This window comes from Gambusia affinis, linkage group LG03, assembly GCF_019740435.1.
Source record: "Gambusia affinis linkage group LG03, SWU_Gaff_1.0, whole genome shotgun sequence".
NCBI lineage: Eukaryota > Metazoa > Chordata > Actinopteri > Cyprinodontiformes > Poeciliidae > Gambusia > Gambusia affinis.
This window is the reverse complement of record NC_057870.1, coordinates 5,302,825-5,318,479: the sequence shown is the minus strand read 5'-3', so window position 1 is coordinate 5,318,479 and position 15,655 is coordinate 5,302,825. Positions and strand designations below refer to the sequence as shown.

Sequence of the window (15,655 nt, the reverse complement as noted above, 5' to 3'; positions counted from 1 at the left end):
AAAAATCCATGAATAGGTGAATTTCCAAATACTTAACCACAAATAGGCAAGGGTTCACTGTGCGCCATTTTACTCTTACATGCTCCCAGTCTCTGACGTCATTGTGCAAGAATTGCAGCCCAATCTTCTTCTCAACAGTTCATCAGTTAATCAGGGTTTGTTTCTACCAGCTGTCTCAGGTCCAACCACATCATACTAATCAGGTTGAAGTCTGAACTTTGACTGATCCGTTGGAACACCTCTGTTTTTCTTTTTCAGGCTTTCTGTTTCAGAGATGGTGCTGTGAGGGATCTGCTGAATGAGTGGTTTTGGGCTAAGCTTTAGCTGCCGAGGAGATGATCGTACATTTCACTGTAGAATACTTTAGTACACAGAAGAGTTCATGGTTGTCTCAATGGCTGGAAGGTGGCCAGGTGCCATGGCTGCACAACAAGTTTTCAAAATCATTATCATCATCATCATCGTATGAGGTGTTTTTGTTCTACTATGGTATTTCCTATCTGAAGGGTGTAGTTCCAGATGTGCTTGTGTTTCAGGGAGGATGGAAATATGAAGACCTAAGTTGTTCTGGCATTTTCCTTTGGGAGAAATCAACCTCTTTTGAGTCATACTCCTTCAGGCTTTCTCCAATTGTCCTGTTAGTTACTTTAATACTTCACTTGCTATCGGATTCCTGTGGAGTCCGACATAAAGCTCTTGGTTTCTCTGAATTTCTCAGATAATTTCCTGGCCTGTCCTTGGGTCAAACCTGTTGAGATGACCACTGCTTGGACACTGGTCATCCACTTTTATGGGGTTTTTTCTCATTGTAGAATTGATGAATTTTAAGCAATTCAGACATAGCTTTGTTACCTTTCCAACATTGATTGGGAGTAATAATTGCTTGTCTTTGTCACTTACAAAGTGTTAATCAAATACATTTGACCAGTGTCACCTGGCTGCTTCCCACCTTTACACCGTGTTCCAAATTATTATGCAAATTGGATTAAAGTGTCATAAAGATTACATTTTTTGTTGCGCTATTAAATGTATAGATGGTATTGTGTGTCAGGGCTCTTTGAATCACTATAATTAATTTCAAAGAGCTGGTTGATTAGTTTGTCTGTTGAGCTCAATTAAAGGAAATCTACTTAAGAAGGATGTTCCACATTATTAAGCAGGCCACAGGTTTCAAGCAATATGGGAAAGAGAAAGGATCTCTGCTGACAGAAATCATCAAATAATGATGATTATTTGATGATTTTATACTACATGACAAGGTATGAAAACAATAGATATTTAACTAAAACTGAGGCGTTATCGTACTGTGAAGAGATTTATGGCTGATTCAGAACAAAGATGGGTTTGTACAGATAAAGGCAAAATGAGGAACTCACAAGCAGAACCGGTCTCAGTGGGCTCAGCCGTACATGAAGATTAATTTTCAAACAGACTTGTTCACTGATGACTGCTGTGCAACCCTGGATGGTCCAGATGGACGCAGTAGTGGATTGGTGGTTTATGTCCACCACATCCCAACATGGCTGTGATGTCAGCAAGGAGGTGGTGGAGTCATGCTTTGGGCTTAAATCACGGGGAGAGAATCATTGGTCGGCCCCTTCAGAGACCATGAAGGTGTGAAAATGACCTCAGCAAATTATATGGACTTATATGGAAATAAATTTTAGTAAAAAATGAGAGAACGTGTGCCGGTGGATGGAGTACTTTCCTTTTCCCATGGATGTAAATGAATAAGTCTTGGTGTAATAAGTAATGCTCAAATTGTTTATCGTCTAATTTCTATTACACATTACTTTAGTAAACAATTACCTTGGAGTGAGGAAGTCACCTGAAAATCTCCCCCACACCCAACATACACACACACACACACACACACACACACACACACACACACACACACACACTCTGTGTGCTCTGTTAGCTGTGAAAAACGCCTCTGATCTAATACACACTAACTTACTTACACATTCACGGGGCTTACTCTTCTGTGGCTTGCTAACTCAAAAATAATGCTAATTCATGTTTGGACTCAGTTTTTTATGCATTTAATAAGACTGCATTCGCCCAACACAAGTCCTTAGTGAGACAATTGAATATGTCTGAAATAAAAGGGATGTACTCTGGTACCAGTATCATGACTGACTCAACCCAAAGAGTAGAAATGCATTCGTAACTATAGTGTTTTTCAAGATGCAAATAATAAATGACCAAAGCTAAAGTCTAATATGAAAGGTAGATTTCTTAGCATTCCTGTTCTCTTGAACCGGTAGTTGCACCGCGGTGCAGCAGTCCTGTTAATGGTTGTTTTTCTTCAGCCGGAACAGGATCCTTAGTCATTATGGAGGGAAAGTTTAAAGATCTGCTGTTGATAGCACAAATCCCTACTAGAAAGCACAAGATGAAAAGGAAATTCACATTTAAGCATTACAGTGACAGAAAGCATCAGTCTAGAGATCAACAAGAGTGGCTCCAACAAAAGAAGTTTTTAAAATATCTAGCTAGGACCCAAACCTCAATCAGAAATCTGTGGGGTGAAGTGCAGAGCGTTGTCCAGAGGAGACGTCCTCACAGCCTCGCACATTTGGTTCACTTTTGTAAGTAAATGTTGTCAAGATGTGTCATGCTGACATACTCCTATAAAAAAAGACAAGAGTCCTGAAGTGAAATCAGAAGGGGTTGAGTGTATGCACAGATATGCAACCACATTATTCTAGTCTTTTTTATGTTTTATTTCTCCCCTAAAATACTTCAGGCTGTTCTTAAATTACGATGTAAAGGTCATAGGTCACAGGTGGAAGAAGTTGTGAATTTTTTTTACGTCCCAAAAACCATAAAAGGCATTGACCAAGCCTTATCCCATGGATTTGGACTTTTATTGCCCCATCCTGTGCTCAGTTAAAACACCAAGACATTTAAACTCCTCAGTTGCTTAATGATGGACGTGTTGAAGCTTCCAGTGCATGTATGCACCATTATTCTGCGCTGCAACTGATTTTTCACTGTAACGCTGAAGAGCTGTTGATTCTTCATCTGTTGGGTTTCCAAATAAGATCCTTGTGGATCCTCAGCCAGCACACATGGTTCATGAGTGTACAGTGAGACTGAATACACCTCGCTGGAACACACTGAGGACAGAATTTACATCGATTTGAGTTTAAAAACTACATGACAGAAAGCAAGGATTAAACCTAGTGTTGAGAGTTTAAGACATTGGAGGTTTTCCTCATAAAACTGTGCTGAAGCCAAGTTTTGTTGCTTACATCTGTATCCCTTCCCCCATGGTCCTTCCACCTCTGCCCTCTGACATCTGTGTGCATTCAGCAGCTAAGTTCTTCACTGCTAGCCACCCACATTCTCTGCTTTGTGAAAGCTGCTCACTTTTAAGCATTTGCCTGTGTAAGATTGGTTCAACTGTCTGCACAATGTACTCGAGGGCTCCTTTCAACACTATAAACATGACGTGAATGAGTTTGCGTGAGTTTATCAATCTGCCGAGACGAGTTGGCTGTTAAATGTTTTTGGGTTCTTTATCTAGCAAAAACCATGAGCTGAATAGTAATGAAAATGTGTAATGATTCTGTGAGTCTGTAGGAATATTTAAGACCACTATGACTGTCCCCAGTCAGGGATTGACTTCTCTTCTTTCTTGTTCCTGCTGCATTACACGAAAGAATGATCTTAATTTACCTATTAGACACATAAAAATATAAACTAGAGGTTGGAATATTTCCTCTGACTATGTTCTTTCTGATTTGTAAAAATATTTACTTTTTCACATTTCCTTTTATGTTTTGTAACACTACAACCTCAAACATTGAAACACTCCTTTGGGATGTAATATTGGTGTATTACTGTAATACATCAAAAACAAAAAGCAGTTCCCAATCGTATAGTGGAAAGGCAATGATGGATGGTTTTAAAATCTTTAGATAAAATATCTAAAAGGTGTGGTTTCTGCAAAACCTTTTCAGTATCCAGCTAATGTCGAAATTGCGAATTGCGTTGTTTCCATTAAATAAGAAATACAAATAAAATTACATGCGAGTACATTTGTTTATGCAGTAAATAATTGAGGCAATTGATGTAAACATGGGATACATAATTCAGCCATAGCGCTCATTACCCATCAGCCATCAGAGGAGACGTTGGCATCGGATTCAGTCATTGAAGTGACAAACCTTTCATACCGGGGAGCGGCTACATATGCAGCGCTTTTGGGAAATCGTTGCCAGCGATTTTACAGAAAAGCTATGGATTCACTTTTGAATGACAAACTCAACTTTTGATCAACTTTGCGATGCTGTGGAGCGTGCTGCACAATGTCCAAGGAGGCCAGTGCCCACAAAAAAGCAGGTGCTACATGCAAGGTGCCATGACTTGTGTCATTCCAAGAAAGTGTTTCCATTGCAGCTTTGCAACGTATACCAATTTTGATATGGCTAAAAAAGCCAATCTCATCCTGGTGCAAAAACGTTTTAGCAAAAATCTTGAGTTTGTTAAATTGCTGAGTTTCCATTGAGCGAGTTTATTTTTGTGATTCCAGTTTGCACAATTTTATGGTCAATGAAAATCCAGCTAGGGTTCTGTACAAAGGAATGCTAGAAGTTGAGCGGCTCCCTGTGCGTAACTCTGGAGGAGCTCCAGATCAGGAGCTCAGGTGGAAGAATCCTTTGACTAGAAAGCTGTTAAGGCTCCTCCATACTCAGGCATACGGTGCACATTCTGTAAGTTGTCTCGTAGTCGCATGCACTGATGGCCTACATTTCTTATGACAAATAACTTCATTTCTCATAATTTGAATGGATGGTAACAAGCATGATGAGTTCCTTGCCCTGTTTCTGCTCCACCAGGGCAGCGACGGCACACCTGCACATAAACTGGTGACTGGTTGTGGAACCGCTCCGTTTTCCACCGAGCGGTTCACTGTCCGATAAATTTACCTTTGCACAGACGTGTCCGGTGGAGGGCCGCTTTGAATCCACATTGAGTCAAGTATTAGAGGGGCCTTTAGACAAATCTGTATCCATTAGGATTTTGGGAAATAAAGGATTTTGTCAGAAGAAATGTAGGCAATCAGTACCCTTGACAATTACGTCTCATCCGTGTGTGGACGGAGAGTTCAGAGTTCACAAATGTTTGTGGAAGTTTGCGAGAGCATTCAGGCAGAGGTTCACCTTCCAGCAGGACAATAAAACTATTCATACAACCAGAGCTGCATTGGAACCGTTTCAATCAAAGCACCTTTCAATTGGGAATATGTGGAAAAACTTAAAACCTGACATGAAAATACCTCCTCCATCTAATCTGACTGTCTCTGAATTATATTGCAAAGCAGAGTAGGGAGTTATTGGGTAAAACAATTGGAGTTATACTCCACAGCTGCATTGTTTTACTTTCACTTCTCAATTTTGATCTACTTTTTATTGGTTTATGCAATTATGGTGTTTATGTTGGAACGTTCAAAGAGTGTGAATCTAGCCAGAGCTAATTTGACCTCCTTAATCCATTTGTACTGCAAAGACGTCGGTTAGCTCCGACGGCGGTGCGACAGCCACTCCTGTCCACCTGTAAGACAGCAAAGAGAGGCTCTCGCTGTCCAGCTCACAACAATCACGCCTCTCTCACACAGAAACATCACACACTCACACACACACACGTGGTCCACCTGACGTCAGAGGAGGGGATTTCCCGTGCCATGCGAGAGCGTCAGACAGACACCGAAAGTGCTGCGTCACTGTGCTGCTGCCTTGCTTCACCGTGCCACATTTTAGCTCCCTCCTCCTTCTCGGTTCTCACAGTCTGTCAAGCCGCTCGCCATCTGTCCGTCTCGCTTCGATCCGCTGCGTCTTCGCCGGCCTCCCTGAACTTTCGCTGACTTTCGCCCGACTCTGTGCGGTCACAATGTCTTCGCCCCCCCTCCTCTTCTTTCACACGTCAATGCTGTCCTTCAAAATCTAAGCTCTTGTTTGTTAGAGTAAAACTTCCCATTTCACTTTCAGAAACAGTGTTTTTTTTTCTGAGGTTTGGAAAAAACATCAACTTTACCTTCGCCTCATCTCCTGATTGCGGCTAAAGATGAAATTAAATTTGCCCCAGCGCTTTTCTGTGGCTTTCGCTCAAGCATAATAAACAAATAGGATGGCAATAAAAGAGAAGGTCTTTAACCTTTACAATGTAAACATCAGGGAAGTAGGCCGCCTAAAATATGCCTGGTATGTCACTATTACAAAAACTGTACAAGAAAAAAAAAATTGAGTCCCCGGCGGCGTTTCCCCCTAAAGTGAAGGATCGAGACATGTTTTTCCACGTGTTTGCTTTGCAGATCACAGATACGCAGTCCCAGCTGACAACCTGTTGGGACGGCTTCCAAGAGCGCTCGTAGAAAAAAAGAAAGCGCATCTGCAGCGGTTCGCGTCGCGTTTGCTCGCTCTGAGTCAGCACAGAGGGCTTTTTGCAGCGTAATTGTGCTTTTTCGCCTGTCAGACCGGTGCTGGTGGTCTCGGTGAGAGGGGTCTCTGTGAATGTGTGTGTGTGTGTGTGTGTGTGCGTGTGTTTGTGTGTGTGTGGGGCTGCAACTGTGCAGTCCAGTCCAGTCCAGTTATTGCAGGCAGCCCTAACACAGATGGTGCACAGCGATACCACATACCAGAGGCATTGTTTAGGGAAGGCGAGTTCGAGGAGATAATTGACAAGCATAGAGAGGTCCCATCTCCCCTCCCCCTGATACACTCACACACACACACACACACACACACACACACACACACACACGCCTCCCACCTATCTTCACTTTATCTCTTTATGTCAGCCTTTCTTTTATTGCACTGCACATTCACACAGGGCCTTTTTTTATTTAACCTCCTCTTTCTACTGTTCCTCTCAGCACCCTCGACTGCTCGCCTTCATTTTCACCCTAGCAGCAGAGCTCGCCCGGCCTCTGATTGGTGGACAGGCCGCCTTTGTGTGATATCTGTAGTGTGACGTCTCTTGGGGTGAGCTCTGCACATTTGTGTGTGTGTGTGCGCTTTAGTTCACTACTGTATATGTTTGTAGATAGATTAGGGGGTCAGAGGGGAGTGGGTGGCTTTTTTGGACATCAGATATGCGGGAGGACAGATGAAAAAACCTTGAGCGATCTGGAGGAAGGAGTGATAGCAGTCAGAGAGAGAGAGAGAAAAAAAATCCCTCAGATGTGTGTGTGTGTATGTTCATGTGTTTGCGAGGTAGACCTATTGGCATATGAGCAAGAGAGACAGGGGCGGGAGGGAGGGGGGAAGTGCAACAGAGAGCAAGCGCGTTGAGAGAGAGAGAGGGAGAGGGAGAGAGAAAGAGAACGTGCGTACGAGGGCTCATGTAAAACCCGATTAAAAACACAAGATGGCTTCCTGAATGGGCTGCTGGAACGCAGACGAAAGACAGACTGAGAAGGAAGAGTGGGGAGACGCGGAGAGAGAAGAAAGGGACAGAGGGGCAGGGGGCGAGGACGAGAGAGGTAGTCAGAGATCCTCTTATGGGGATTCGGTCAGCGGACTGAGGAGTACGAACCGAAGCAGCGCCGAGGCTTGGAGGGTAAATATTTCTCTCTCCAGACTATTTTAGGATTGATAGGTGGGTGGAGGCAAAGAGGTGGAGATGGAGCGGTGGGGGGAGTGTGTGTGTGTGTGTGTGTGTGTAGGCTAGTTGAAATGGGGAGAAGCTCAAGACAAAACACATCATTTACCACTGAGACAACTGGGGCAAATGAAAACAACAGAGACACGTTGTGCAAAATAAAAACACGCTGGTGTTTCTGTCCATTCCACCTCTTCCATCCCATTCGCCGACGCTCGTGCACTCGCTGTCGTAATATTTCCTGTTGCGAAGCCAATGTGCGTCCATAACCTCACACCGGCGTCTGTATGGAGACATTACATAATTGTATAAGCGGCGGCGGTGGCGGCGGCGGTGGAGGAGGGAAAACGCCGGCTCACATTGAGCACAAATCAAAGAAAAGATTTCCGCGCAGGCTCTTTCGTTGCCGCAATCATTCCTGGCATAGATTGCGGGTTGGCGTCATGCAGCTGTTGGTACTTTTACGTAGAGCAGTCCCATGTCGCATTGTTCTATTGATTGTTAATCTTTCATCCCCCTCCTCTTCCTATTTTTCTCTCTCTGCCCCCCTCCCGCCCCTCTCCTCGACCGGCTGTAAAGGTGGGATATTTTGAAGACAACAGTCAAGACCGTGTGGGACTCCCTGAACAAGCAGCTGAGGTAAGACAGGACCTCGGGTTTGTGTTCATCTCTACATCTGTCATCTTTGTGCCAAGGGCATAATCTCGTCTCATGTTGCTGCTGGCTTAACTCATGAGCTAACATCGAGCTTAGCCAACACAGTGACCAGTTTCTCACGTCTGTCCATATGTACATCATTGGTTTAGTTCGAGCGTCTATGCACGCAACGGGTTGACAAAGGACAGCTTCGACAGTCTGTGGCGTTGTGTTGGCATTCGACTGTTTGCAGCACTCCGCCGCGAATGCGTGAGCTCATTACCTCATCCTCCCGAAGCGAATACAGGTGGATTAGATCAACTAAGGCATCTGAACTCCAAAGTCATTGAAAGAAGTCGCCGCGATTCCGTCTGAGCGTCTCGGCGATGACGCTGCAGCATCCTGAGTTTAAAGCGTCCCACGCTGCCCGCTGATTGGTGCCAGAGCCAGGCATGTGAGGATACTACAAGAGACCAAGAAAAAGGAGCGGAGGGAGGGAGGGAAAGAGTGAGGAGGCGGAACCCTGCGTGTTGGCTCGGGAGCCGGGGAGGGAAAGCCGTCCTGCTTCTCCTGGGTTCTGGAGTCAAATGAGGTAAAGGGAGTAAAAGTTAGTGGGTCACGCATGCGTACGTGTCAGCTTGCCGGGCGAGGAAACCGGCGCCGCGCTGTTGCTGAGAAACGCGTTCCCCACAACACGCCATGTCGGGACACGCTAGTGTGTTTTTGTGAAGAGGGAAAAGCGTGGCGATGCGGCTAAGAGGAAACGGACAACTGGAGACAAACACGACATTGGCGAGAAAGACCGTCGGTATTGTCTACATCTTAGATTTATCACTCGTCTCTACAGAGACATCAAATCTGGGTTAGTCCATCACCTTTAAACATCATAAATAAGTTCTGCTCGGATCTTTGAACATCCAGCTTATCTCTAAGCCTGCTTTAATCTCTGTCCACATATACCCACCCTTTATCTTAAAAGTATATATCGCCATCTGGCCTACAGGGAACACAGTCTTCTGTGTGCTTTCCTGTGTTTAACAAGTCAGCGTCCCTTTTCCTCCGGCTCTCCTGTTCGGAGAGGTTGCCGTGCTTGCCCGGGGGTGGAATGTTTACCTCATTAAGATCCGTTTCCTACTCAAACATTTCCCTGGTCGCGCGAAGATAAACACCGCGTACACCCCACATGCAGAGGGCATTCATTTTGACGATCCAAATAAGCACCCGTACGGTATCATTAAGGGCTTTCCGCCCTTGCACAACAACTTCAACAAGTTGAGCTTTGTGAGAAGAAAAAACGAAGCTGCGGTTGCGTTGCAGACAGTCGGTGTTTTTTTATGACTTCTTTTCAGTTTTTCAGCACAGTTTCTGCGCTGTTCAGGAAGCCAACCTGTATTTAATGGGTTTACCACAACAGGTTACAAGGCAGACACGCTGTGCTCGCAAGAATTTGCCTGTCTTTCCACGCCCATGCACAGGATTTCCTCCTCATACGTGAGATGAACTTCACACGTCGCTCAGGTGGAACAGAGCGAAGCAGCGATGGCACCTGGAATACTCGCTAATGATACGTGTGGAATCCCCGGCCGCGCTCGCAAAGGGTTAACGCTGACCTAGTTTCCGTGGCAACACTGGATGTCTGGTGACATCATCGCTATAATTTTAGCCCAGGCATTAAAAGGATGGTCACATGACTAATCTAGCCAGGCCCCACGTGTTTGTGTGTGTGTAGTAAGCGGTTCGCTGTGTGGTACAGATTCAGGAAGTGGAGGGTTTGACATCAGCTCTTCCATTGAGCGGCAGGTTTTGATGCGTCTGCAGCTCTGTAAGGTTTCCACTCTTCAGTGAAGAACCTCGGCCTGCTTCCCCACCTGCATTGACAAACCCTGTGAGCTAATAGATGGTCTCAGTCTCAGACAAACAAATAGCTCAATCCTTTCCTCTGATCTGAAAGGGTTGTTGGTTTTTATCAAAACCTTTTCCATTTGTAAATACATACAAATGGCAAGAACAAAACTAAGCTCTAATTAACATAAATTTTTGTTTCTGACTGGAGTTTTATCCAAAACGTGTCGTTTTTGGATTCATCATTCATACCGCTTGAACTTTTCCATGTGCTTTCACATAGCAACCACACATTTCAACATGCAAGTCATGGAGAAGGCACCCAGTTCAGATGGAACCAAAATTGACTTGTCTGGCAAATGCTATTACTACAGCATGGTGGTGGCAGCATAATTTTGAGGGATTGTCTTTATTTAGCAGGAACAGGGAAGCTGTTGTGGTCAGAGGTGATGTATTGAGTAGCATGAAGACAGCATCAGTATAAAACAATAACTCAAGAGAGATGAATACAATACACATCAGACTTTTGGATTTTAACTTTGTTTTCATCTCACATAAAATCCCAATACAACACATCAGAGTTTGTGGTCGAAAGATGTGAAAACAGTTCAGGCTGTTGTGAATACTTTTGCAGGGCAGCAGTAACATGAAGGTCAAGATTAAAGTCAAGGTTATCTGTTAGCTGCTGGTGAAAAACAAACATCTAACTGGCAGCCTGCTCTGATGCGAAGCTGTCAGCTGTTCTCAGGCTGTAAAACGTCTCCTGCTCTCTGTCTTTCATTTTCAGAAAACTCTTTTTATCAAATGATTACCAAACTTCTTACACATGCTCCAGTGCAACATGTCACCTAAACATGTACAAACAGTTTCATTTTTAATCATCAGTATTTAACGCCGCTCTAACCTATAAAGCACAGCATTTAACAGATCCATTATGTCCTTCTCAATGCCGGCCTGAATCCTGCAGCTGGATCAATACGCTGTGTGGCAGCAGATGAGTAATGGCTCGTTGGTAAATGGCGTCTTTGGTCGTGCCTGGGCTTCGTGTTGGAAGGGAGGCCGCCGGCCGCCCGGTGCCGCAGTTAATAAAAAATGAATGGAAAGACAAGGAGGCGGAGCCCTCAGCTGTTGCTCTGGCTCTTTAACTCTCACTTCCCTGGCGCCGGCTCCGCTGCTCCCACTGGGCGCGCGCGCTCAACACAGTCCCGAATCCCTGGACTGGCACACGCTGCCAGGTTTTATGTAATACAGTTCAACAGCTGTTGCAGCTTTCAGCGCCTACTATAGAAAACACACACTTGAAAATCGTGATTGCCGAGATCTGTTTAAATGGATTCAGGGGGAACCTCTTTATTGGAGGATATGAGAGTCAGTGGAAAGCTGGAAATGGGTCAGTTCTCAGAAATCTTCTCCAGCCTTCATCTGCTGTCAACATAGAGCTTTTATAAAGAGATCTGTACACTAGGACTGGAATGATTAATCGGGTAGATCATGATTAATCAGTTATTGAAATAATCGTCCACTGATTTAGTAATCGAATAATTCTTAACTAGAATTATAGACTCATAAACCAGCATTGGATGCAAAAATCCCCAACATATTCAGAGCAGTAATTAAGCCAGAGCTTTACAAAAATATATACATTTGGCATTTAAGATTTAAAAAACTCCCTTTAAATATATTTTAGTTAAAACTCTTCAAGTGGCATAGTTTTAGCGTTACCTGTTATGCCGTGGTATTGCATTATGGGCAATAAAATGTTAATTATTTAAAAACGGAATTGAATTATTTGTTTATTTGCATCTTTTAAAGGGGCAGTACTATGTGCTTTCCAGGCACATGGCAGCACAATAAAGTAACTATGTTACGTCAGTTACAAAAATGCTATTGACACCAAATATGACTTAAAAGAAATTTAACTTTGTAATTTAATGTCGTAAAATTGGGCCTATGTCTCTTTAAGAAACTTCTGCTCTTTTTGAATCTCTGCCTTCAGGAAGTCATCACAACATGGCTCCTCTATTAACCCTTCAGCAACATTTTTACCAGCGTTGCACTGAGATGTAGCTCCTATAATGAGCTCAGCAGATGTTTGCTAATTGCTGCTGACTAGTCTGAAGGAGCCGAGTGTGGAAGGGCTGCTGCCATGTGGGGTGAAAGCTCAGAAGCTTGGAAACTGCAGCTCAGAGGAGTAGCTGTGTCTCGAAGGCGAGGCTAGGTCCAACCAGGTGTTTTGCACAGCTGAGTGGTTGCCATGGAGATTAAAGGATTTCTCAAACATGCATGAAAGAATCAAAACGACACTGCAGGTGTGTTTTTGATGATGGAGTAACATTATAACATAATATAAATCTAAAAAAAGTTAACTTTTCATAATACTTCCTCTTTAGTGTATGGCTAATATTGCATAAAAGTGGTTAAAAAAAAAATCCGTAGAATTTGCATATTATTGTTATTTGATTAATCTTCAAAAATAATCAATAAATTAATTGATTACTTAAATAATTGTTAGTTGCAGGCCTTGTGTACAGGGTTGCAGAGGACAAAGTGGCGTCCTGGTCCCTTTAAGTCCGGCAATACCAGAACAGAACATATGGGAAGCTAATCTTAGCCCCAGTCATGAGAGACAACACTGGCAACCAGCCACGGCGGAGGCCACAGTGGACGCCTGAGGGAGGACTCTCTTGTTTTCTCTCTGCGCTCTGACAAACTTGTGGTTGGGGTCCAAAGTATTGTTCCCTAAAACATTGCTCCTCCACATGTCAGCAGACCGAGTGCTGCCACTGAACCTTGTTGAACGGGGGAACCATTCCCCAGTTTGATTTGCCATCCAGGTACACGGTGTGCTTGTTTTGGTTTGAAAGTGTTTGGACTCCATCTGTCCCACCTGTTCCCCTCCTGCCTGTGCCGCTGCTCTTTGTCTCACATCCAAGGTTCCCCCTGCGTCGGCTGATCCGTGCGTCGCGGTCGTATCCCACTCCTTCTTTTCATTTCACCCTCAAGCACAAAGAGCGGCCTTCCCTCCCCCTCCCCGTTTCCTCCTCTTCTTTTTCTACTCATTAATTATTTTTATTATTTTTTGTAGCTCCACCCCAGCGGGCCACTCCACCTATCACCACCTTTCCGTTCATTTTCCCTGCCTCCTCGTGCCCTAACCCCTCCTCTCATTTTCTTTGTGAGGAGAGGTGTAAGGCTTTGAGGAAAGGGGGCGGGGCTTGCCCCAGCTGAGCTGAATCGTGCTGGCTTGCACGTGCCAAATGTCAGCAGATATGACTGTGCACACCTTGAGCTTAACACCGTTTTTTTATGGGAGTCTGGGAACATGTGGGTATCAAAAAAATAAATAAAAGGGGGGAAAAAAACAACAACAAACAGGCAGCTTTATGGTAAAAAAACAACAATAACAAAGCAGTTATTGTTGTGATAGGGGATCAGAGCACCATCAGTGAAGACTTCATGTTACTGTTATTTTTAACCCGACGTCCCTCCCATCAATGAACCCACTGACCCTCTGTGAACAATCCATTACTGTGTGTGTGAAGGAGCCGGCTGAAAGCACAGAGAAAAATTACCCCAGGAACCTAGACCTTCACATGCACATGTGAAATGTATATTTTTGTGTGATGTGTGTGTGTGTGTGTGTGTGTGAACGGGTACGACAGAAAGATAAAGAGATGTGGGATCAGATGACCTTGATGCTGTTTGACTGCAGGACATTGTGCTTGGGGAGGGGAGTGTACAGAGTCACAGCGACAGAGGAGGAGAGCGTCAGCTGACAGGAAGAGGGTAGCCCTCCTGACTAATGGATCTGAGCCGGCATTTAAAGACTAATAAAAAAAGAAAAAGCATACGCTCACACTCTCACACCCACGCACCCACACAAAAGAAATCTCATATTTAAATGACTTTAATAAAAGGAAAAGAACAATTTGTTCTTTTTTTCCTTTTCAATTCTCCGTCTGCATTTTCACCGGTGCTGGTAACGTTTCAGAAGCTGCCTTCCGTGAGAGTTTTCGTTTCGGTGCGTAGCTTCGAAGAGAAAGATGAGTCAGGCTTTAGTCATAAACAGCAACTCGCACACACCACTGAGGATGGACTTTTGTTCTCAATCATCCCTCCTACTACCAGTACCTTTCCTCCGTGCTGCTGAGAAACACAGAGCCTGAGGCAGAGAAGCGAGAGAGAGAGATATGGAGAAAACGAGACGAGGGCGGGAGACAGCTCATTTGGATGACAGTTTGACTTCTGTGTGAGTCGAGGTGATCGATGCAAGATCAGGAGTCTTTCTCTCGCTCTTTCCACTCGCTCTCGTTCTCAATGCCGGGTTACAGCCGTTTCAACGTAAGTGAGTTTTCATTTTCACCTGATCAGGTTGATTTGAGCGTCTTCAGACCGAATGCTTGGCTCTCACGTGAAGTGAGTGGAGCTGAATCTGTTTGGGCGACGAGGCTTCAGGCTGCTTTCAGTTGAAACATCATTAGTCACAAGAGTCTGCTGGTTGAAGACGGAGTCGTCTCAACTGTTGCTACAATGAAATCTAAAGAAAAGTTGTCTTGAAGACAAATTTGTATTTGACTGATGAATTTTTAATTTATTTCTATTTTTGCTTTTAAGGTAATCCGACCTGATTGTGGTATAGACCAGAAACGTTGAGTAATGTTTTATGTGAAATGACCCCGCCTTTATGCTGATGTCTGCGAATCGCTTATCAGTGCATGTGTTGGAAACAAAGTTTCAACTCAAAGCAGTTCAGTTTGGGTTATTAAAGTTTATAACAAACAAAGTCATTTCAGGACAACATGCAGAAACATTTCCAGCTCCGATTCTGTTACCTGTTAGTTAATAGAGTCAGATTGTAGAGCAAATATAAAATACCAGTACCATTAGAAAAGTTATTATTTTTTTGATTCTTTGAAGTCATTTTCAATATTTCGGTGTAGTTTTTAAGTGGAGACTGGCGACATGTCCAGGGTGAACCCAGAACGTTGGCTGGAGATAGAAACCAGCACCTCATGACCCACTAGGGACAAGGTGTATAGAAAATGGATTTTAAATCGAAGAAGTATCAACTTTACTGGGTTCTTAGATAGTCTGTCCAGATCTGGGATTTGATTTATGTACATTCCAGATATGTATAATCATGAAAAAGGAGAAGAGTCTTTGGAATAATATCTGTATTTCCAGACTTCATTGTACAATTGATCATCATTCTGTCCACTTAAAGTATATTTGTCTTCGCTTTCAGGCTGTGGTTATTTAAAGCTCGACTTTTCAGAACTATTTATTATTAGTCAGTTTCCTTTTATATTGGAAGAAAGACAAAAGACCAGCGTATAGATTATTCAAACCTTAAAACTGTCAGGACTCATCTATGTGAAATGACATTTTAACTGGTGTGCAAATTATGTGTTTTGTTTGCAAAATTTAAGATTTGAAACCACAAAACAGACAGAGTCAGTCACTCGGTGTGCTCTGCTAGCTTTTCTTTGTTAACTTTTTAACATGCCGTCACCTTCCTAAAATAAAAGCTTAAGTTATTATTTGCCAAAAGTGATTTCTGGAAAAA

General features: G+C 43.7%; 1 protein-coding gene across 3 annotated transcripts in view; it reads left to right on the top strand.

Moving 5' to 3' along the window:
- Positions 1 to 15,655, top strand: part of tet3 (tet methylcytosine dioxygenase 3) — a 49,300-nt gene that overhangs the window by 3,238 nt on the left and 30,407 nt on the right. Inside the window, exons 1-2 of one of the 3 annotated variants that reach the window (XM_044112745.1) lie at positions 7,318 to 7,569; positions 8,191 to 8,250. In XM_044112745.1, coding sequence (XP_043968680.1) covers positions 7,390 to 7,569; positions 8,191 to 8,250 — 240 coding nt within the window. In that variant the 5' untranslated portion in view covers positions 7,318 to 7,389. Of the gene's footprint in view, positions 1 to 7,317; positions 7,570 to 8,190; positions 8,251 to 15,655 lie in introns of those variants that run through there. The other 2 variants (XM_044112744.1, XM_044112746.1) reach the window with 2 other exon arrangements.